At 46.4% G+C, this 23,051-nt stretch overlaps 1 protein-coding gene across 1 annotated transcript in view; it reads right to left on the reverse strand.

Moving 5' to 3' along the window:
* Nucleotides 1–499: 499 nt before the first annotated feature.
* The window catches only part of LOC147463175 (putative apyrase 5), a 61,423-nt gene continuing 38,871 nt past the window's right edge, over nucleotides 500–23,051 (reverse strand). The window contains exons 3-8 of the mRNA XM_086487701.1: nucleotides 21,220–21,327; nucleotides 20,111–20,165; nucleotides 19,830–20,018; nucleotides 18,858–18,955; nucleotides 1,005–1,201; nucleotides 500–836 (exon numbers count right to left, since the gene is read on the reverse strand). Of these exons, the coding sequence (XP_086343827.1) occupies nucleotides 566–836; nucleotides 1,005–1,201; nucleotides 18,858–18,955; nucleotides 19,830–20,018; nucleotides 20,111–20,165; nucleotides 21,220–21,327 (918 nt within the window). The 3' untranslated portion in view covers nucleotides 500–565. The remainder of the gene's footprint in view (nucleotides 837–1,004; nucleotides 1,202–18,857; nucleotides 18,956–19,829; nucleotides 20,019–20,110; nucleotides 20,166–21,219; nucleotides 21,328–23,051) is intronic.

Raw genomic sequence — 23,051 nt, forward strand, 5'->3', positions numbered from 1 at the left:
TGCACAGTATGGGTCCTGCAGATTTTCCGCCAGCTGAGGTGTCAGCAGTTGATCGTTTTTCCCTGCGCTGACATGCCGGCTCTTCATTGGATGCATGGGAGTGGGTTCCGGGTGCTGACCTGGCAATCATCAGACAGTTGCAGGCAAAAATTACGCTCAGTAATGGGCAGTTGATGGACGCTCCAGATTTGCCGCCCCGCGACCCTGGACCTTGACGTCCCAACAAACAAAATTTTTATTTAAAGCAAGAAGAAATTCCTGAAAATACAAGAAGACAAAATGTAATGCTGCCTGGCTCCATGTTCATTGTCATGTCTGCATAATAAGTGCAATGGGTCTGTGTTTCGTTGTGGGAACAGGACCATAAATGCAATTTATAAAGCCAGTTCAACCTTCTAGACATGGGCGTTTTAAGACTCATTCCTCGATCAGAAAATCTGCAATAGAGAAAAAGAAAGGCAACCATACCTGTATGAGTAGCAACCTGGAACTTATCCGATACAGTAAATATCTATTATATTATAGTGGAACATGACAAAATGGGGTAGTAATTTTGGTTGAATAATCAGAATTTATTTAAATTTCGGACGGCGGTTGTTATGTACTTCCCTTTTTCCAAATCATAAATAATCTTCAAATTGGGTCTTCTCCACCAATAGAAAAGGAGAACCCCAAATCCAACAACACATGATACAAATAGAAAGGAAAAAATGGTTTTGTAATCCCCCAGCATGTCAACAGGCCTCTCTGGCAGACCATCCTCCTTGACCTTCACTATCATAGCACCCAGAGCCCAATCCAAGGAAACTTTGCCCACTTGATTCGTAAACATAACCCTGCCAAAAATTTGAGACAGCCAGTCATTGCTTGAATTTCTCATACAAAATGGCCCAACATTCTATTTTCATAATTATTCTCAGCTTAATGTTTTCTTTGTTTCATCTTCTTGAAATGCGCCTTATTGCAAGAGGCGAGATTCTTTAATGATGCAATTCATACTTCACCTGTCATCACCCATTGCCAAGCCAAGGCTGTCATGCAACAAAGCCACGATGTATGCTGAAGAAAAGCAATATTTCAAAAGATCCTCCTGCGGAATCCCTTTGTGCTTCTCCTGTAACTGTGACCACTCCTCTTCACAAAAATGTTGCCCAGCATTTTGAATGTCCACAACTGTGGCTTTTGGAAGAAGGCCAAAGAACTATTGTCATACCAAATTATCAAGTGTTAGTATCAGTCAGGAGAGAAAGAGAGGAAAAAAATAGTATTACTCGTCTGTGAAAGGCCAAAACAACCCATAAGACCAAAACTGAAACATCTCTATTGGATGTGAACTACATCTGCATGTACAAAGACATAAATGAAAAACCGTGTTATTTCATGAAGGTGATCAGTGATGCATCATGAGCGGAACTGCCACACAAGTCTAGCATTCGACTCCTCTCGCATGAGAGAGAGAAATGAAATGAAATGTTATATTAACGTCTTCAAAAGGCCAAAGTGACCTATGAGACCAGAAAGTTACAATGTGGTGGATCTGATACAAAGTCAGAGTAACAAGATGACAAAATGACAAAATAAAATACTATGGAATCCTAAACTGCTAGGTGTGAACTAAGCAGCTGGCTGGGATAGCTACATCACAAGAGATCCAGCATCGGTCGCTGGCGGATCTCATCAATCTCCTCCATGGTCAGTAGTCTGACCGGGCGTCGTGCGTGTTGGGCCAAAGTGATCCGAATCCTTTGATGCAGTCTCCGTCAATGCTGTATAGTCCTCCGCAGTCGTGGGCGTCTGGATCTCCCCAGCTCGATCGCTCGGTCAATCAGTGTGCCTCTGGTGTGAGGCGACGAGCTTTGCTGTGGTAGTAGCTCCTCCGGGTGTCCAGTGGCAGCTCTAAAGAACTCTGTGATCTGTCTCTGAGACTGGCTAGCCTCTCCTCTCATCAAGCTCTCTCTGTGTCTGCGCAGCTCGAGAAAAAACAGACCCAGGCATCTCTGGTCCACATACCGCATGACTCTGGAGAGTGGTCCAAAACCCTTTCTGAACAAGCAATGGAAGCGGCCTCGTATCTCGTAGTAGACGGGGCAGTGGCATGTGTAGTGCAACTCTGTCTCACGCTCGATGTCACACAAGGGGCATATCCTGGCCTCTGCTAGTACTCCGCTGTATCTCCCAGTCTCGATCCGCAGCTGGTGTGAAGATGTGTGTATCTGGCCAATAGCACATCGTATCCCATGAGAGAAGTGGGTGTCCATGTATCTGGGCCTCGTCACAAAACCGTCCTCCGTAAGCTGGAGAAGATGCTCTCTGTAGAAAGCCATCTTCGTGCCCAGCTCCTGTGTTGGCTGTATCCATGTCCTCCTGGTGTCTAGCTGAGCCAGGTCCTGGCAGATGAGCCTGGTGATCTCAGACTGAGTAAGAGTCAGAGAGGGTGAATCCAGTGAGTACTGGAAGGGAGGCAATCTGTCTATGCTGAACCCATGCGCCTGAAACCATGATGTCATCTCCCAATACCAGCATGCTGTATCTCCCTGCATGGCTAACTGTCGAGAGGACTCAAGTGCAAGGCCGGCATATCTGTCTCTGGGAAGTTCCCACATGCGGTATATGAAGGAGACAGATCTGGTGAGCGCCTCAACCACTAGTGGGGGGGCAGCTAGCTCTGCCCGGACAATGGCACGTGGTACTGAAGCCTTAGCTCTAATGAGCCGAGAGATCATAGAGACCAGAGGCTTCTCCATGTCCCCCCATCCATCAGTGCTGCCTGTCCTCCCGTGATGATCCAATGAAGGTCCCCAAATCTCAGCTTCATAAAGCAATGCAGAAGCCACCTAAGTGTCAAAGAGCCACAGCTTCGTCCGAGGCTCCTGAAACTGAACCTGTGAACACATCCTTTCCAATCTACCCAATGTTGCATGGGCTCTCGTCAATCTAGCCTCTGCTGCTCTCAATGAAAATGTTGGCCCACTAAAAACCACTCTAAGGTAAGTGTAAGCATCTGTATACTCCACTGTCTCCTGGCCGTATTAAATGCGGGCGTTGACCTCCTGATCCACTGTGGGGTGGTATTAAATACCATGACCTTGGTTTTACCAAGGTTTACGGACAAACAACTTTCCTAGGCAAACCTACGCAAAGCATCCAAGTGACGTTGCATCTCCTCCGGAGAGTCGGAGATCAACACAATATCATCAGCATATAACAATAGTGGAATCCATGTCCCTGCCAGCTGTGCACCTCTATCACCATCCCTCTCAATGTAGTCAGAAACCTCATCCACATACATACCAAATAGAGTAAGAGAGAGCGGGCAACCTTGCTTCACCCCAATAGTTGAGTGAACCAGTGTGGATAGACCCTCTGAGGTGCGTACATGCCCCACTACTGACCTGTATAATGCCATGACCCCCCAAATGAGCTCTGTGGATACTCCCATCTGCTGTAATCTGCGCATCAATCTAGTTCTGGATTCTGTGTCAAATGCTTTGCGGAAATCCACAAAGCTACAATAGATCCGTCTCCCATGTGACCTGCCCTCCTCAATGATGACGGAGTGTCAAGGTATGGTCAAGAGTAGAAAAACCCCTCCTGCCCGGCTGCACGTATCCCCTCCCTCTCTGCCCATCTACTCAACTGCTGCTCAAGAATAGATGTGTACAACCATGCCAATGTGTGTCCAATCATGATAGTGCGATAATTCCCAAGCTCCATAGGGTCTCCCGAGTTGAAGATAGGTACAATAGTAGATAGGCTCCAAGTATCAGGCAAGCCCTCAAACATGGCACCATTAAAACATAACTGCTAGAAGCTCTGCTTGTAGATCTCTGGCATGCGTGAAATGCTTAGCCGCTAAGCCATCATGATCGTATGCTCTCCCAGTCCTCATCCTGTCAACGGCCTTCCTCACCATCTCAACGGTGAAAAAAGCACATGTGTGTGGGCATGGATCGGGGGGGTCGGAAGGGGGGGCTGCTCACGAACTGTGTACAGAGATGATGCGTACTGGCCCCAGGCCTCTATAGAAGTGATGGCAGGGGGAGGGAGGTGTGCTCATGAAAGAGCCGCCATGCCTCACGTGAGTCCTGACTCGAGAATAGCTGGTATAGATCCTGCTCTAGGCGAGCCAATATTCCCTCTTCTTCCGCCGCACCAGGCGTCGGAAGTCAATCTGTGACTGTCTGTAAGTGATGTCCCCCAAAAGCACCTCCCTCTGAAGTCTAGCTCTAGTGTCCCGGCATTCCTCATCATACCAATTGTTCTGAGGCATGCTCCCCGAACGGCGTCTCTGCTCAGGTTGGGTATGTGGGTATGCCTCTACTCCTGCATCATGTAGTGTTTGTGTCAATATAGTAGTAAGCTCCTCCAGAGGTCGCCCTGGCTCCTCTGTGCACAGGCGTCTGTAGATCCCATCTATGTATACAGAGTCCGTCTCCCGCGTGAAGGTGTAGCGAGTAGGGGCTGCTGCCCGTGGACTGTGTGCTACACTAAACTAAAAAGAGATGGTCAACGACACAAGAGCATGATCCACTGCCACACCAACAGGTCTGGATCCAACCGTGAGATCCTGGATACTAGAGATGAGGCTCGGCTGTGCCATGACATAATCGACTGTGCTGGCTCCATGTCTATGTGGAAAGCATGTAAAACCCCCCACAACGGGAAATCTCTGTAGGCCATTCAAGATGGCCAATCCATGTGCAGTCCCCATGTCTATCAAGTTGCGTCCATACTCAGTGTGTTCCCCATCCTGTCATAGTCTCGATAGGCCCGTCTCTGCAACATCCAGCTCTCTCAGCATCTCCTATGCATAAAATACTGTCTGTGATGGGCAGTCCTAGCATTGAAATCCCCTAGAATGATGATGTCACCATCTCTAGAGAACTCCCATATGTCATCATCCAAAATAGAAAAGGGGGACTGTCCTCTGGGTGGTTACTAAATTGACGTACTCGAGGGAAAGTAGCAAATAGCAATGTAAAGATATCTGCCTGTCTCTGCTCTCAGTCTCACCTACATGTACCTATCTTGCTCATCCCTGCAGGCTATATGTATCAATGGTTGCAACTCCTCCCTGAATAACACTGCCACTCCTTTCGAGCCCCGCCCTCTGTGCTCTGATCGTGTCTCCTGTCTACAGGCTGTCTCCCATCTATATCCACTAATGTGAGGCATAGACTGCCCAGGGCCTGATGTGTCTCAGAGTAGAAGACGATGTCTCTTCCCGTAAAACTATCCTCAAAAGCACCCACATCAAGGCGCATAGATCCATTACAATTCCAAGTGGCAACTTTGAGTGTGGTCCCATAGGTCTCGCACCGTCATGTGGAGCACCGCTCTACAATCACCACCCGACCATCTCTTTAGAAGGCCGTCTTTCCCTTCTTCCTTGCCGCTTGAATCTCTGGCATTACCTCTCTCATATGCGCAAGCTGTGTGAAAGTGAGGTCATCTCCAAGGAATATGCCCGTTTTCTTTAGTGTAGGACGCCTCTTCAAGAAGTCCTTTGCCTCCATGGAAGGGAAACGGATGATTAAAGCTCTCTCTTTTGAAGTCTCCCCATTTCCTTGTGTCTTCTTCCCTACCCTCCAACCCATCATGCGGAGAAGTTCTGCGACTTCCCCTTCCACATCATCTCGATCTTTTAGACCGGTTACTCTTATATGCAAAGCTCTAGTTTTCCTTCGTTGCTCTTCTCTAGAGTCATGTTGATGATTGTAGGAGTGGGGACAGAGGTGGTTTCTTTCCCTTTCCCTTTCTTAGCGACTTCTATCCATTTCTCGGCCTCATCCGCCTTCTTCTGTGTCTACGTGATCACATCTATCCACGAAAACGTCTTTACCACATTCTGTTTCTCCTCTTTGATCATCCGTACCTGCTCCTTGATAACCTTGATTTCCTCTATCACCAAGGGCTGAAATTCCCCTTCCTCTAGTCCACCGCTTGCTCTATCACTCAGCTCCCGCTTGAGGGTTGAGACCTCTTCTTTGAGTGCTTGTGAATCCGCCTTAAGTGCTTGCAGCTCTACCTGCAGGTCTTCTTTCTCCTTCTTCCATTGCGCACCCTCGTTGAGGAACATTTGAAGAAGGTTGGCCTTCTCTTTCCACCATCCTTCCGTATCCGATTTCCATTCTTTCATCTCCCTTTCCATTTGTGTTATCCGCTTGTTTGTACGCATGAAGGTTGCCTTTGTATGGGGCTTGCAAGCTGGTGAAGCGCTCATGACCTCCATTTGTATTTGAGTTATGTATATAGAGTTGTCCTCTGATTACGCATACATAGCTGTCCTCAATTATGCATACATGGACATCCTCAGATATGCATACATGGACACCCTCACATACCACAGAAAATTTCTGCAGTTTCAGAATTCTGCTAATTTTTGCCAAATTTTTGCAATTTCAAATTCTTTCTGCAATCTGCAATTTGCTTGCTGTTTTCCTGGATTTTCTCCCCCCGAATCCTGCAGGTCTGGTTCTGATTTCTGCAAGTCTTGAGTTTTCTGGTTCTTGCACACACACACACACACACACACACACACACACACACACACACACAGAGAGAGAGAGAGAGAGAGAGAGAGAGAGAGAGAGAGAGAGAGAGAGAGAGATTAACGTCTCGAAAGAGCCAAAATGGCCCATGAGACAAGAAACTATACATCTGGTAATACATCTATCGTCTACTGAAACAGAAAAAAAGATCTACTCAACATCATAGTGATGTTTGAGTCTACAAAGCTAAAACTAAGCTAAAACTGAGCATATGTACAAATACATGATTGATCCCATCCAAATCTGACCATCAACTTCTATCTCCCTGTCCTCTATCCCAGGATATCCCAGATGGGTAGATCCAGTATAGAGAGGCCGCTGAAAGGTGGCGCTCGTCTCCGATGTCGAGCGATGATGCCTCTGATTTGGTGCAAATGGCGGGGTCTGGGTCGAGGCCCGGGTGGTCGAGGACGGCGAGTACGACCCTGTGCAATAGCCTCATCAAGACGGACTCCTCTAGGCCTCAATGGACGTGGTCCTGGGGGTGTGGTTGTATCCATAGACGGAGTCTGTGTCCCAAGGTCCTCTCCCTCTCTACTGAAGAAGTCACGCATAGTGCGCTGTCGATCTGTTGGTGGAGAACTGTCTTGTAATAGTTTGTCCCTGTGCCTCCTCAGCTCTAGTAAAAAGAGTCCGAGGCATCTCTGGTCCTCATAATCCATCACCCGACGTAATGGTCCAAAGCCCTCTCTGAAAAGGCAATGGTATCTCCCCCTGATCTCGTAATAGACTGTGCAGCGGCAAATGTAATGCTCCTCAAATTCCACCTCTTGGTGGCATACCTGACATGTCCTATCTGTCCGGGCCATCTGCATGTATCTGCCTGTCTCGATGCGTAGTTGATGGGAGGAGGTACGAATCTGTCCAATGGCACTGCGCAATCCATGTGAGAGATGTACATCCATGTATGCTGGCCGCATCACAAAACCCTCCAACGAAACATGCAAGAAGTGGTCCCTGTAATGGGCCATTTTCGTGCCTAATGGCTCTGGAGGTCGCTGCCAGGTCCTTTCTGTCTCCAGCTGCACAATATCTGATCTGATCACCCGGTTGCGCTCAGTGCGCGTAAGCTGGAGGTGCGGGCAGTCCAAGCTATACTGGAAGGGTGGAAGTGCATCCATCTGTAGTCCATGTCTCCCAAACCATGTCTGCATCTGTGCATACCAACAATATCATGAACCCCATCTTCTGCTAACTGTCTGGAGGAATCTAGTGCCAATCTCGAATATCTCTCTGGGGGAGCTCCCATATGCGATGTAGGCCTGTCACACTCTGAAATATGGCCTCTGTCACTATGGAGGATGCTGCCATCTCAGCTCTAACAATAGCATGTGGTATTGATGCCTTGCACCGGATCATCTGTGCAATCATCGTAACTAGTGGTCTCTCCATACGCCTCCACTCCTTTGTACTGAGGCTAGGCCCCCACACCATGGATCCATACAACAATGCCGGGGTGACCAACGAATCGAACAACCAAAGCTTCGTGCGCGGCTCCTGAAACTGTACATGAGCACACTGCCTCTCAAGCCTCTCCAAAGCTACGAAGCCCCTGTCCAACCTAGCATCTGCTGCTTGCTTCAATGAGAAGCGCGGGCCTGTAAAAGTCACTCCTAAGTATACATAAGACCGTACCTGCTCCACCATCTCCCCTCTAAATGTGAACTGATGCTCTGCTCGAGTGACCCATGCCTGTGTGGTGTTGAACACCATAACCTTGGTTTTCCCAAGGTTCACTGTCAAGTCCCTATCTGCACAAAATGTCTGGAGAGCATCCAACTGTCTCTGTAGCCCCTCTGGAGAGTCCGAAATCAATACCACATCGTCTGCAAACCTGTTTGATGTTCTAGTGATGGCTTTTGTCTCCTGCCCAGTGCTCCCCCCATCCCTTTCTATATGCCCTTTCCATAACAAACCCAAATTAGATCTACGTAGTCATGCATCCAAGGTCGCGCTTCCCTCTACATAGATGTCTCTAATGCACTAGAATCATCATCACCGGCTCTTGAGTTCTCTCAAGACAGTGCTACAACCATTCTTCTCATAGAAGTCCGTAGGCAAAATTCTGTCGATCTCAATCGCTATGACTATGCTAAAAAGACTCTGGAAAGCCTCTCCTTCTACATAGTTGGCATATTGCTCTGAAGTTATTGCCGACTGCAACTCCTTGACAAGATCCAATAAGTACTCCTGATCCACAGCTGTTGAATCATCCTAAACTTTTGATGCCTAATCTTGAACTTCCAATGGACCGACAGGAGGTGGAGTAGACTTCATGTTTGTAGTAGGGATCAAGGGCAAGAAAGGTATTGTGCTCTGATACCACTAAAACCGGCTTGCCACTTGGCAAGGGGGTAAATTGACAAAAATAATGCAAACACAACTGAACTTGAAAAGGAACTACAACAAACCAGGCGGAGTTCCGCTCCCATAAGTATTGGCCCTCAAGATGAGTGCTCCCAAAGGGTATTTGTTTCTTTATTACTCAAAAGGAAAGTGACCGCTCCCAGAGTTCTCTTCCTTTGAGAGCTCCACACGCTCCAAAGTACATATGTGTGATATCTAGCACATAGTCCAGGTTCTTATAAAGGCCTTTGTGCTCTAAAAGCAAGGCCCAAAAGCATTACCAAGTCAACTCTCATCCAAAAACAATAGCAAGTATGTTTTTGCTTTAAAAAGCCCAAAAAAACACACTTTTTTACTTTTTTCCGTGTTTCAAAGAACTCTAAAACTCTCTTCAATGGTTCAGAATTTGGCAATGCTGCAGAGAACCTCTCGACGAACTCTTTGCATTGACGCGAATGGAATTCCAATCTTGAAAATTTAGGGTTTGTAGCAGCAAATTAGGGTTTTCGGCAGACATTAGGGTTTTGACCACTTTAGGGCTTCTGTAGGTTTACAGTTTCATGGTGTTAGGGTTTAGAAACCCTAATTTTGTGACAGATCTGCACCCTAAGCATAAAAACAAGGGAATGGCCGTTCCCGAGGGGTTCTCGGAGGGATGGGAAAACCCTCATTCCCCATCACCCATCCCTGGGAGATACAGGACCGATTGGACGAATCTAGAGAGATGCCATAACTCAAAGGTAGGATACACGTCACACCCTTGAATTGGGCATTGAATCAGGGCACTACACCATCCTTTCATAAGTAACAAGACGGTGTTGTTACCCTAGTCAAAAACTCGGAGAAGATGTCGAATATAGAAGACAAAGTGTCCTGTGAAGTCCTATCACGCGAGTGCGAGTGCGGGTGCGGGGGTGTAACATCTCGCACTCCCCCAGTCATAGGATTCAATCGTCCGCCCGTTTAAGTCTTCCATCGAGCAGAACTCTCTCAAGCTGGAGTTCTTTATGTTCCCTCAACGAGGCACATGTTTAGTGAGTGTGCATTTCTCTCCTCCTCATCATCCATGGGACCAATTACCCTCCTCTAGATCTCCTCCCACGGAAGTGACCTTCGATCCTGAGAGATATGACCATTCTATGACAATACATATCAAGCGCTCCTTAGACAACTAGAGCCTCGCCCACATGCATCAGGACCTAAAATCTTGTGCCAAGATTATATCAGCCCATGTAGCTCTCATTTATGAAGTAGTGCTACCCCCCTTGAGCCTCTAGAAGTGTGTGTATAATACATTTCTTATAAAGTGACTCCACCAATGGTTCCCTATCCTTTTAGTAGGCACCGCTTCAGGCTTTCATGTGTCTCTATGCGGAGCAAGTATATCATGTCCTTCAACCATCTCCCCTAGTCTCTCTAAGGGACCCATTGCATGTCAGATCTCTATGACCGTAATTCTTAATAAAGACAGACGAGATATATAGAAAATAAATTCCTTGGGCCAAAGTTGACTACAAAAACAGAATATACAACAAATTTCTCATAATTGTGTGCCTCTCAAGAAATCTCAAACATAATGTATGTATAAGGTGTGCCGTACTAGTAGCTTTGATTCTTTGTTTGAACTTCTGACCTCAGAGACTCAAGAAAGATGTGGACAAGGAATAGCTTGCTCACTGCTGCCCTCGCTCAACTCCCATGCGCACGCTCTGCACCCCCCCTCTCTCGCCATCGCTCTCCCCCCTAACCTCCGTCGCGCTGCCCTGCCCTGCCCACCCGCTGCCTGCAATCAGCTCCAGCGCACAGCAGCTTCAGCGTGCAGCCAGCCCTCAGTGTGTCTGCCCCAGGCCGCCACGTCTCAGCCCCCCGCCCGCCCCGCCCCGCCCCCCGCCCGCCCCGCCCCGCCCCCCGCCCGCCCCGCCTCAGCCCGCCGCCCGCCCACACCAGCCTCGCACTCCCACTTTCTCCCCATCGCAACCCCCACCCCCTCCCCCCTGGTCTTGCTCGGCTGAATTCGTCAGCACTTACGACGTGCTCGGCTACCAGAGGGCCACCTCGCGTCATCGTCATTTCGCCCTTTCTCCACGACAGCAGACACTGATGGAGGCTCATGCTCCACCTCAAAGGGACTCTCAAGAAGCCCCCCGTCCGACCCCGCAAAGCCCACCATCCAACTTGCTCTTTCGCCGATAGAGCAAGCGAGCCTCGCAGAAGAGGTGGAACGCCTGCGGACGACTTCCATCATCTGCAAGATTCTCGGCACCAGACCCAGTAGAGGAGATTCTCCGTCTACTTTCCCGGTTTGAGGAGGGAGTACCTGCCACTCTTGTCCAGGATAGGCTCAGAGATTGGGACACTCCTGGAGACACCTCGCACGGCAGCCTCTGTAGCTGCCAAGGCGGCCGGCATCCCCACAGTACGTGTTCTGGTTCGGGACACCCACACTGTCTGAAGGTCATCCTACTACCTAGGGTGAGTGGGGGGTTGGTTCCGTCAGAGCGTGGAGTACTCAGGCCTCCCGAATCAGTGTTTCATTTGCGGACAGATGGGCCATTTGGCAAAGGCCTATCCTCGTACAAGACCTCGACACACAGCGCAAGTGCAGTCTCCCAAGGCTAAGCATGCCTTGCAACCAGACACACAGGACACACAGGCTGGTACCTCGACTGAGACCAGTGATCAAACAACTGACGGTTGGCAGCAGGTGCCTGGCCGCCGCCGACGGGGGAGGGCTGTAACATTTAATGCACGAGTAACTTGTGTGTAGCGGAAAATGATTACATAGTGAGCATTTCATTAAGAACAAGTTCCTAATGAGCATAGAGAGAGTACTTAGTTGAAGATAGCAACAAGGCAATTACATTTAGCTAGTTTGCATAGACAATACTTGAAAAGAGAGAGAAATAGAACAATTGACAACAGTTGAGGACCGGATTTACATGGAGCTGGTCCCCCCTCCAAAAAGGCTTTGTATTATAGCTTCTCCCATCAAGGGAGACTTTTGTACAATACAGTCTTTGTGTTCCTTGACAAAACTCGTTGGTGCAATGAAGATGGAAGCTTCATGCACCAAATTATGCTTTAAAAACACACTTAGTCTAGCCTCACTCCCAAGACCTTACACACCTTAAAAGATGGTGAGAGCTAGCAGGGAATGAGGAAAGATTGAGAGGAAGAAGATGTGTCACAAAGTGATGACGTGGCTGCCCGATAGGAAACCCTGACTGCTGCTGAAAACCCTAAGTCTGCAAACCCTAACCCTAAAACCTGCAAACCCTAAAATCTGCCAAAAACGCTAACCCTAAATTCTGCCCTGACCTGACCCTAACCCTAACCCTAAAAGGCAGCAGGGCTGAATCCCGTGAAATGCGCTGGCATGCTGACGTGGCACCGTACGGCAATCCCGTAATTTGCGGCAGTTTGCTTTATTTCCTACGCAATTGGAGATAGAGAGAGAGAGAATACTGTTGCTTTATTTGACAAAAGCTTAAGAGAGCTTGAGAAAATGAAATGAATGATATATTAACGTTTTCAAAAGGCCAAAATGACCTATGAGACCATCAGATACAAAGTGGTGAATCTAATACAACGTCTGAAGTACAAGTACAAAAAGTACTGAATGTAAAAAATGAAAACTGAAAATGAAGTGTGAAATGTGAAAATGTAGAACAGGCCCTCAATGACACTGTGGGTGTCGTGCTAGAATGCCTCTCATCCTCTGCTGGAGTCTCCGTCGATGGAGTGTGCTCCTGTGTCTCGGTCATGGTCGTCTCGATCTCTCGAGCTCAGTCGCCCTGCCAATGAGGGTGCCTTTGGTATGAATGTGGGTACAACCCTGTGCTGGTGGTTGGTCTCCTGGCTCCCTCGATCCAAAGAAGTCTTTGATCTGTCTTTGTGACTGTCGTACTCCATGTCTTCTCAGCAGACTATCTCTATGTCGATGTAGCTCTAGTAGATATAAGCCAAGGCATCTCTGATCATGATACCTCATGACTCTATCTAGGGGTCCAAAACCCTCCTTGAATAAGCAATGGAAGCCGCCCTCGTATCTCATAATACACAGTGCAGTGGCATATGTAGTGTAGCTCTATCTCTGGCTCTCTATCGCATAGTTGGCATATCCTAGACTCCGGTGGTATCCCTCTGAATCTACCCGTCTCAATCTCCAGTTGGTGTGAGGATGTGCGAATCTGACCAATAGCACATCGCAGACCATGAGACAAATGAGTGTCCATGTAGCTCGGACGAATCACAAACCCATCTCCCGAAAGTTGGAGAAGATGCTCTTTGTAGAAAGCCATCTTCGTGCCCAACTCCTGCATCGGCTCTACCCATGTCCTCCTGGTGTCCAACTGTATAAGATCTTGACGAATGAGTCTAGTGATCTCCGTCCGTGTGACTGGCAGGGAGGGTGCATCCAGGGAATACTGAAAAGGAGGCAATCTATCCATGCTGAAACCATGCCTCTGAAACCATGAGGTCATCTGTGCATACCAACATGATGCGTCTCCCTGCATCGCTAACTGTCTAGAGGACTCGAGAGCCAATCTAGTTTATCTGCCTCTATGTGTATCCCATAGACTGTGCATAAAGGACACTGATCTGGTAAGAGCCTCAATCTCTATAGGAGGGGTGGCTACCTCCGCTCGAATAATCGCATGTGGTACGGAGGCCTTGGCTCTAATCATCCAGAATATCATAAATACCAAGGGTCTCTCCATGCTCCTCCAACTGTCATGATTCACAGATGATCCCCAAACCTGGACCCCATAAAGCATAGCTGAAGCAACCAAAGTATCAAAGAGCCATAGCTTTGTTCATGGTTCTTGAAATTGAACCTGCGAACACATCCTCTCTAGCCCTCCCAATGCCGCATAGGATCTGGACAGTCTAGTCTCTGGACAGTCTAGTCTCTGGACAGTCTAGTCTCTGCTGCTCTCCTCAGAGTAAACCTCGGTCCCGTGAATACCACCCCAAAATATGTATATTCATCTGTGTACTCCACAATGTCCTGACCATATACGAGTGTAGGTGCCTATCTCTTGACCCATTGAGGTGTGGTGTTAAACACCATAACCTTGGTTTTACCAAGGTTCACAGACAATCCACTATCCTCTGCAAAGTTGTGCAATGCATCCAACTCTCTCTGCATGCCCTCTAGCAACTCTGATATCAACACAATATCATCAGCATATGATAATAAAGGGATCCATGTCCCTGCTAGCCGAGTGCCTCTGTCACCCTCTCTGTCAATGTAGTCAAAGACCTCATCTACATACATACCAAAAAGTGTAGGGGACAAAGGACACCCATGTTTCACTCCAATAGTGGAATGAACAATGTCAGAAATCCCCTCAAGAGTGTGTACCTGGCCAGTCACTGAGCCGTATAAAGCCATGATCCCCCATATGATCTCTGTGGGTACTCCCAACTTCAGTAGCCTGTGCATCAATCTGGCCCTCGGCACTGTGTCAAATGCTTTGCGGAAGTCCACAAAGCAACAATACATCCGTCTCCCATGTGCCCGACCCTCCTCAATAATGGCTTTGAGTGTAAGAATATGGTCCAAAGTGGAGAAACCCCTCCTGAATCCAACCTGTCCTACTACTCGTATGCCCTCATTTTCTGCCCATTTACTCAGTTGCTGTTCAAGAATGGATGCATACAACCGTGCCAATGTGTGCCCTATCATAATAGTACGGTAGTTCCCTGGCACAGTGGGGTCCCCTGCCTTGAAGAGAGGTACAATAGTAGATAATCTCCAGGACTCGGGTAGTCCCTCACACATGACACGGTTAAACAACCACGCAAGAACCTCTGACAGTAAATCTCTAGCATGTATCAAGTGCTCTGCCACCAAACCATCATGATCATATGCTCTCCTAGTCCTCATCCTGTCAATGGCGTTCTTCACCATCTCAGTGGTAAAGAAGGTACTAGTGGTTGGACATGGCTCTAGAGGGTCTGGTAATGGTGGTTGCCCAGGTACTGTATATAATGATGCTGCATACTGACCCCAAATCTCCGGAGAAGTAATCACTAGAGGAGGTGAGTGCTCATGGAAGAGACGCCAGGCCTCACCTGAATCTCGACTCAAAAAGAGCTGATACAGATCACGTTCCATCTGGGCTAAAAAGGCCCGCTTCTTTCGTCGCACTAAACGCCGAAGGGCAATCCGAGACTGTCTATATGTAATGACTCCAAGTATTAGCTCGCTCTGAATTTGAACTCTCAGCTCTCTGCACTCCTCATCATACCAACTATTCTGAGGCATGTTCCCATAACGTCTTCTCTGATCTGGTTGAGTGTGTGGGCATGCCTCTGTAGCTGCCCCATGCAAGATCTCCGTCAATAGAGTGGTGATCTCCTCCACGGTATATACAGGCTCGGCTGCCCACATCCGCCTGTAAATCTCCTCCACATAAACTGAGTCCGTTTCTGGTGTAAAAGTATACCGTGTGTGTGCAATCCTCCATGGTGTCTGAGAGGCACTATACTGGAAAGAGACTGAAAAAGTCAAGAGAGCATGGTCCACTGCTACTGCAACAGTTCTAGGTCCCACACTGAGATCCTAAATACTAGAGATGAAGCTCGATGAATTCATGACATAGTCCACTGTACTGGCCCCATGTCTGTGTGGAAAGCATGTGAATCCCCCAGATGAAGGAAAAATCTCTAGACCATTAAGTATGGCCAAACCATGCGTAATTGTCATCTCCATGAGATATCTCCCATACTCCGTGTGCTCTCTATCCTGTGAGTGTCTGTCAAGCCCCATCTCCAATATATCTATCTCTCTAAGAATCTCCTCCGAGGTATCATAAAATACCGTTTGGGAGTTGGCCGTCCTGGCATTAAAGTCTCCCAAGAGAATGATATCTCCATCTCTAGAGAACTCCCATATGTCATCATCAAGTATAGAGAAAGGGGATTACCCTCTAGGTGAGGTATAGACTGATGTGCTAGGGGGAAAGTAACATATAGCAATGTATAAGAATCTGCCCGTCTCAGCTCTCAGTCTCACCCACATGTATCTCGCCTGGTCATCTCTCTGGACAATCTGTAATAGCGGCTGCAACTCCTCCCTAAATAAGACTGCTACCCCTCCTGAACCTTGACTCCCATGCTGGGATCTAGTGTCTGGCCGACAAGCTGTCTCCCATGAATAACCAGTCACACTTGGCATCAGCTGTCCAGATTTCTCATGTGCCTCTGAGTAAAAGACAATGTCTCTATCTCTGAAGCTATCCTCAAAGGCACCTACATCCAGCCTATATGATCCATTACAATTCCATCCCGCCATCCGGAGTGTGGTCCCATATGTCTCGCACCGTCATGTTGTGCGTCTTTCCAAAACCACTACTTTCCCTCCTCTATAAAAGGCATTTTTCCCCTTCTCCCTTGCTGCCTTGATCTCTGGCATCAACTCTTGCATATGTGCTATTTGTGCTAAAGTAAGGTCATCCCCCATAAATATCCGAGTTTTCTTAAGTGCTGGTCTCTTCTTCAGGAATTCCTTCCTTGTTTCCAAAGTCGGGAAACGCAAAATCAGTGCTCTCTCTTTGACGTTTCCCTTCTCATCCACTCCCTTCTTTCCTACTCTCCAAGCACCTATGTGCATAGGTTCCGGGATGCCCATGCGCTGCAAGAGTTCCTTCACTTCTTCTTCTACATTTTCGGTGTCTTTGATACCAGTAATACGCACATGGAGAGCTCTAGTCCTCCTCTTTTGTTCCTCCTCAATGGTCATATTGATGATGGTAGAAGTCTGTGCGGCTTCTAGCATCCGGGCCTTCCCTTTCTTTGCACCTTCAATCCATTTTTCTGCTTCGACAACCTTCTCCTGTGTTTTAAAAAGGCGCTCCGCCCATGAGGAAGCCTCTTTCAAGTTTTGTTCTTCCCCTTCGTGCAGAGTTTTCACCTGCTCCCTAATTTCTTCAAGCTCCTTTCACATCGAGGGCTGATTTCCCCCCTCCATTTTGGGCATAATTTTGCAAGCTGCAAGTTCCCCTTTAAGCTCTTCAATCACTGCATCCTTTTCCTTCATGCACTTTTCCACATTGGTTTTCCAAGATTCAAAGCTTGCAATTGCCTCATCCAACTTTTTCTGCATAATACATTCCATTACATTCACTTCTGCCCGCATTAGAGCCTGCATCTCCCATTTCACAGATAGATACATCTCATCATGCTTACCAAGCATCGCTTTATCCAATTCTTTCCTCATATCTGCATACATAGAATTCTTATAATTCTCTGCATTTGCGTACATCTCTTTCCTGATGTCATCTCTCATAAAGCTGAGCTCCGATTTAATCATCACTTGAACCCTCTCCAAACATTTAAGTCATCTTTGACTCTAGAAAGTCTCTCTCCTCTCACACAAACCTAGCGATAGTGTGCTCTCTCGAATCCTCCGCCTAAATGTCGCTTTTGATTTAGGCGACGTTTCATAGATATTGTCATCTCCGAGGTCGATTGATTGGTCCATCCTCAGGCACCTCGTGCGAGGTTTCTGCCCTGTTGTTGCTTTTGTTGCCTCATGTGACCTGTTGGCACCACAGAGCATTGCCGAGCTTCCCCATTGAAACCGGTCCGCTCCCCCACAGCCGTGTGTGTTGCAACTGTTGCAGCTAGACTTGGCCGTAACCTGTCCACTCCCCAACATCTGTGTGTGTTGCAATTGCATACATAGCTTTTTTGTAAGTATCCGCATTTGCATACACCTCTTTTTCAATGTCACCCCTCAAAAGGCTCAGCTCCGTCTTAATCATCACCTGTACCTTCTCAAACATTAAGTCATCTTTGACTCTAGAAAGTTTCACAGAACCTGGCGATAGTGTGCTCTTTCGAATCCTCCGCCTAAATGTTGCTTTCGATTTAGGCGGGGTTTCATAGATATCGTCATCTCCGAGGTCGACTGATTGGTCCATCCTCAGGCACCTCACGCGAGGCTTCTGCCTTGTTGTTGCTTTTGTTGCCTCACACGAACTGTTGGCACCACAGAGCAGTGTTGAGCTGCCCCATTGAAACCAATCCACTCCCCCACAGCCGTGTGTGTTTCAGTTGCTGCAGCTAGTCTTGGCATAACTTTCTCCGATGAATCACAAATCGGCCTTCAATGGGGAGCTCCTCCTGTGAAGACACCAAGCTACAGCTGCTCGTCGATGACGTCCTGGTTACCTTGAGGCTACAAGTGGACACGCTGCAGCTACACACACACACACACAGAGAGAGAGAGAGAGAGAGAGAGAGAGAGAGAGAGAGAGAGAGAGAGAGGCTATCCTCTTGCATTAGGAGACTTGCTACCGTCTTGCTTCCGTGCTTTGCACTCTTCACGCGTAACCTTGCTGCGCCATGCTGCTATTTTGTACGAGCACGTAATTTACAGAGAGAGAGAGAGAGAGAGAGAGAGAGAGAGAGAGAGAGAGAGAGAGAGAGAGAGAGAGAGAGAGAGAGAGTTTCGCATGCAACCTAAAAATTAGGATCTCCTAAAGATTCTCTTCTGAAATGCATTTTCCAAAATGGGTACTACATACTAGCTGAACATGAAAAGGTGCTCAGAAGTTGCTAAACAGGCCATTGCAGGAGTATCAAAATGGTGCAGGCATTAGTTGACACCTACAGCAAAGGAAACATGGGCTCACAAAGGTAACAGCAACCAAGAGAGAGGAACAATAGGCGATGTTTATAAAGGCCAAGCATTCATTGCATATAGAAGGCCAAGCTTTACAAAGTTTAAATGCCAAGCGGATCGACAACGAGAGCAAGAGACCAAGGAGGCTGGAGTGTAGTATTGTCATAAACTAAAAAGATTTTATGTTGCAATTTTATTTTGCATTTAACTTTGCCACAAACTCAATCCAAAAAGTGAAGGGAGCTTGAAACTTGAAAACTTTCCTTAACTATCTTTTTCCTTTTTGGCAAAAGAAAGTTATAACACATTGATACAAACCTTACCTGTGATGTGTAAAAGAAGTTCTCTGTTGCAAAAAACCTTCCCTTAAGCTTTGGCACAAAAGTTGATCCAACAGGACAACTCTGGTAGACACATTCATCTGTACAAAATTACAATTTGTTAACACAAATGAAGACAAAAAAAAATGTTGGCAGCAATTAGCAACCTAGCAGGTTCATGCTCATGGGTATAATCTTTCCACATAATCTGTCTGATACCAACACCCGCATATAAACATACATACATACATAAGTACTTTTACATATACATGCATACATACATTACATAGACACACACACCGTGCGCCCACGCAAGCACTTGTAATACATACACGTGAGAATTTTTGCATCAACTAGACTATTATTAGCTGAATCAAAGAGCTTGGAACATATGAGTTGCTTGTCAATTATTTTGTGGCGTCAATAAAAAGGTCCCAGACTTCTAAGCTCTGCCCAAGTAAAAACTCCTGGATCCTGCTGTATCCACAGAACCTTATATCATAACCCTGTCACAAGACTTCTGACTATGACAGTTTAGAGAAGGGTTCATTTCTATTGAAATAAATGAAAGCTCTATTGCGAGACAAAGTTGATACTGTAAACCTAGCATAAGGCAAGAGGTTTAACGGCAAGTAGACGAGCTAAATCAAGTTCCAACAATGACTCTGAAGTCTCAGTGCCAGCCTAACACTCCCTCCCCCAGGCCCTTTGTTTCAGAGCCAAATGGAATCATCGCCAAAATCTCTATTGTTTCCTCATGTCATGAGACTGCTCTGGCTGTTTCCTCATGCCATGAGACTGCTCTAGCTGCCTTCTAAGATTGATATAAAAATTTCAAGATACCAGTTGGATCCAGTCAAAGTCGAGACCAGCAAAGGAGGCTGGAATAAAATAAGATGAATGACCCGTAGCATTGTTAAACATATCATTTGGCAAACTTAGCAAAGATGTTTAGAGAAAAAGTTAAAATTGTACCTTGACCTATATGGAGGAATTTGGTAGCAACATTTCTACATTCTGAGAAATTCCCTGCTGAAAGCACAGATGACACTTTGATGCGATCAATGTCAACAGCAGTTGCAGACAGCCTTGCAAGTTCTTCAGTGGTCATGACAAATCCTTTTGGAGTACAAGGATCAACCACTCCATCTACTGACTGAAACGCTACATTCACCCCCATGACAATATATTGTTTAGGGGCTCAAAAGGAGATAAAAAGTGTCCATAGCAAGAAAAACGCTTTATACTCAACCTACATGGTTTTAAGGTTCCAGAAAGAAGGAGATGCACGAGCCCATCCCATGCTGCTTCCTGAAAAAAAATTCGTAAATTTTTCTATGGAGTACTAGCAAATATAGAACTGAAGCATATCATTCCATGTTAAATTACTCTTTGACTGTTGTACGATCTTGTCAACCTGTAGAAAATACTGCCCCCTTGATAGAGTGGCTCACAAAATTTATAACAGTCTCTCGACTCTAAATGCCACAGTCTGATGATAGAAAATTTATAACCCATGCTATCAGCCAATAGAGAAACGCTTAAGCCTAGAAAAGATATGAACCCCGAGGTCAAGGGAGCTCCCAACCATCCAAAAAAGAAAAGTACAGAGTTGAATGTACATAATTCAAGCGGACCACATGTAGGAAAATGTATAAAACGACATGGATCTAAAGACATTCCCAGATACACCTATAAAAACGATGGGTACGTTGCAAAGTAGTCATCTTTCATGAGACTCCACAACCATCAGCTGCTCAACATGTGTGGCTATTATGAGCATGCCCAAACGAAGCACACATCATGCGAGGTGCTATGCTCTATGAACATCACATTTAACTCTGCCCCAGAACTTTGAGGCTATGAGAGAAACTCATACTGTCATTGCTGAGTAAACAAATTCCTCTATAAACCTTGTGGAGACTAACTGTCAACAACAATGGCATTCAGCTCTAAAACCAAGAATGCAAGCCATACCAACCTGACTTTCAGTGAGTGCCATGTCAACAGCAGATAGCTTCAATGATGACAGCGAAAGGTCTTCTCATCATTGACATGAAGAGAGATATTTTCCACATAAACGCTTCTACTAGTACAACTAAAGTGATTAATATTGTGTACTCCATCATTTCTTCAGCAAATTAACAGTTGCCCACACAGGTCTTTTGTGAAACACACAGATCTTGAAGAGGTTGCGTGAAATTTCAAACAGAATGAAGCATACACTAACTATTTAGCTGTACAATGGTTTTCATTTAACATTAACAAGCAATCATGAGTAATGAGAACAGACATGTAGGCCTCTTCACATCATTCTTTAAACCGTCTATATTATTATTTTTGTGGAACCCATTAACAGACATACCTGGCCTAAATGAAGAAAACTGTGGGTATAAAGGGGATATGTAACTCCTCCAAATTCAAAGATATGAAGATATTCTGGAGGTGGAGGCATATCCGGTACAAATGTGACCTGAAAAAAATCAGGCCAAGTTAGAAATCTTGGGTGTATAAGTGTTGCCTAATCATGCATCATGAAGCTTCCACTTAAAACTTTTATAAATACCTTTATAAGTTCAGAATAGTCTGAACTCACGAATTATAAGAGGGAATAGAGCACTCATAAAACTATAAAAGCAAGGGACACAAGAAAAGAAAAAAAAAAACTAAATCACTTTATTTGCTACGAAACAAAACTAGATAAAACAAAACATTATAGAGAATGAATTACTAAAGGAGCTTGCAGAGGTGCGATCACGAAACACACTCGAAGAGAGAGCGCTTTAACCCTCAGTAATTGAGGAACTCAACATGATTTAAGAGCAAGTGCGGGCCATCAAAGAGGGGGAGGAGCAACACAAAGAAATGACGATTTCTTGGGTGGATGTTATTTTAAAGACTCAACATAAAACGGACGAGGCTGAGAAATGGATCGAAGTTGCCGAGAAAGGAAAAGGGAAGGAAACAACGCCCACACCCACCATTATTAACTTGACACTAGAAGAGGAGCAAAGGAGATGGTTTGTGCCTCACATGTGAGAATTTGTGGCCTTAGAGACAAAGATAATGTGGACGAAGAGGTAAAAGAACTGATGACTATGACGGGAGTTAATGAGCCAACACATACGGGAGCTTGGAGAGTGGGCAATAAGAAAAATGGAAGCAATGGGGAAACCTCGAAGGAAAGGGCACTTATTCTTCGTTTCCCCTCCATGGAAATGAAGGACTTTTTGAAGAAGAGACCAACTCTTAAGAAGACGGGCATCTTTCTTGGCAATGACCTCACCCTCTCGCAGATTGCTCATACGTAGGACATAATGCCGGACAGTAAAGCGGCAAGGGAAGAAGGTAGGATTCTTTATACCGAGATAGAAGGGTGGTGATATTGGAGCAACGCTCTGCATGACGGTGCGAGACCTGTGGGACCACACTAAAGATGGCAGCATGGAACTGTAATGGGTCACTTCGTCTTGATGTAAGGGCCTTTGAGGGTAGCTATATGGGGAGAGACATCGTCTTTCACTCAAAGATACACCAAGCACCAGGACAGCTTATGCCACATGTGATTGGATATAGGTGGGAGACAGCTTGTCGAGCAAAGACGAGATCACGGCACAGGGGCAGGGGGTCAAGAGGAGTAGGAATCCTATTCAGAGAGGAGTTATAGGTGCTTGTGCACATTGTTCGGAGAGATGATCACGACAGATACATGTGGGTGAGATTGAGAGTTGAGACACAGATTCTTGTACATTGCTATATGTTACTTTGCTCCCCGCACATCAGTGTCTGCCACACCTAGAGGAAAATCTCCTTTCTCTGCTGTAGATGAGGACATATGGGAGTTTTTCAGAGATGGCGACATCATTCTCTTGGGGGACTTTAATGCTCGCACGAGAATTCATCAAACAATTTTCTATGATACCTCAGACGAGATACTGAGAGAGCTAGATACGAATGACATGGGGCTGGACAGACATTCACACGATGAGTACTACACTGAGTACGAGAGATTTTTGATGGAAATGGGGGCCTCACATGGATTGGCCATACTTAATGGCCTACAACAATTTCTCGTAGCAGCTGGTTTTACTTGCTTCCCACATAGGGCCAACACAGTGGACTATGTCATGGCACAGCCGAGCTTATCCCCTGTTTCAGGATTTCACAATAGGACCCAGACCAGTGGGTGTAACAGTG

This window comes from Adiantum capillus-veneris, chromosome 2 (assembly GCF_014529385.1).
Source record: "Adiantum capillus-veneris isolate H3 chromosome 2, ASM1452938v2, whole genome shotgun sequence".
Lineage (NCBI taxonomy): Eukaryota > Viridiplantae > Streptophyta > Polypodiopsida > Polypodiales > Pteridaceae > Adiantum > Adiantum capillus-veneris.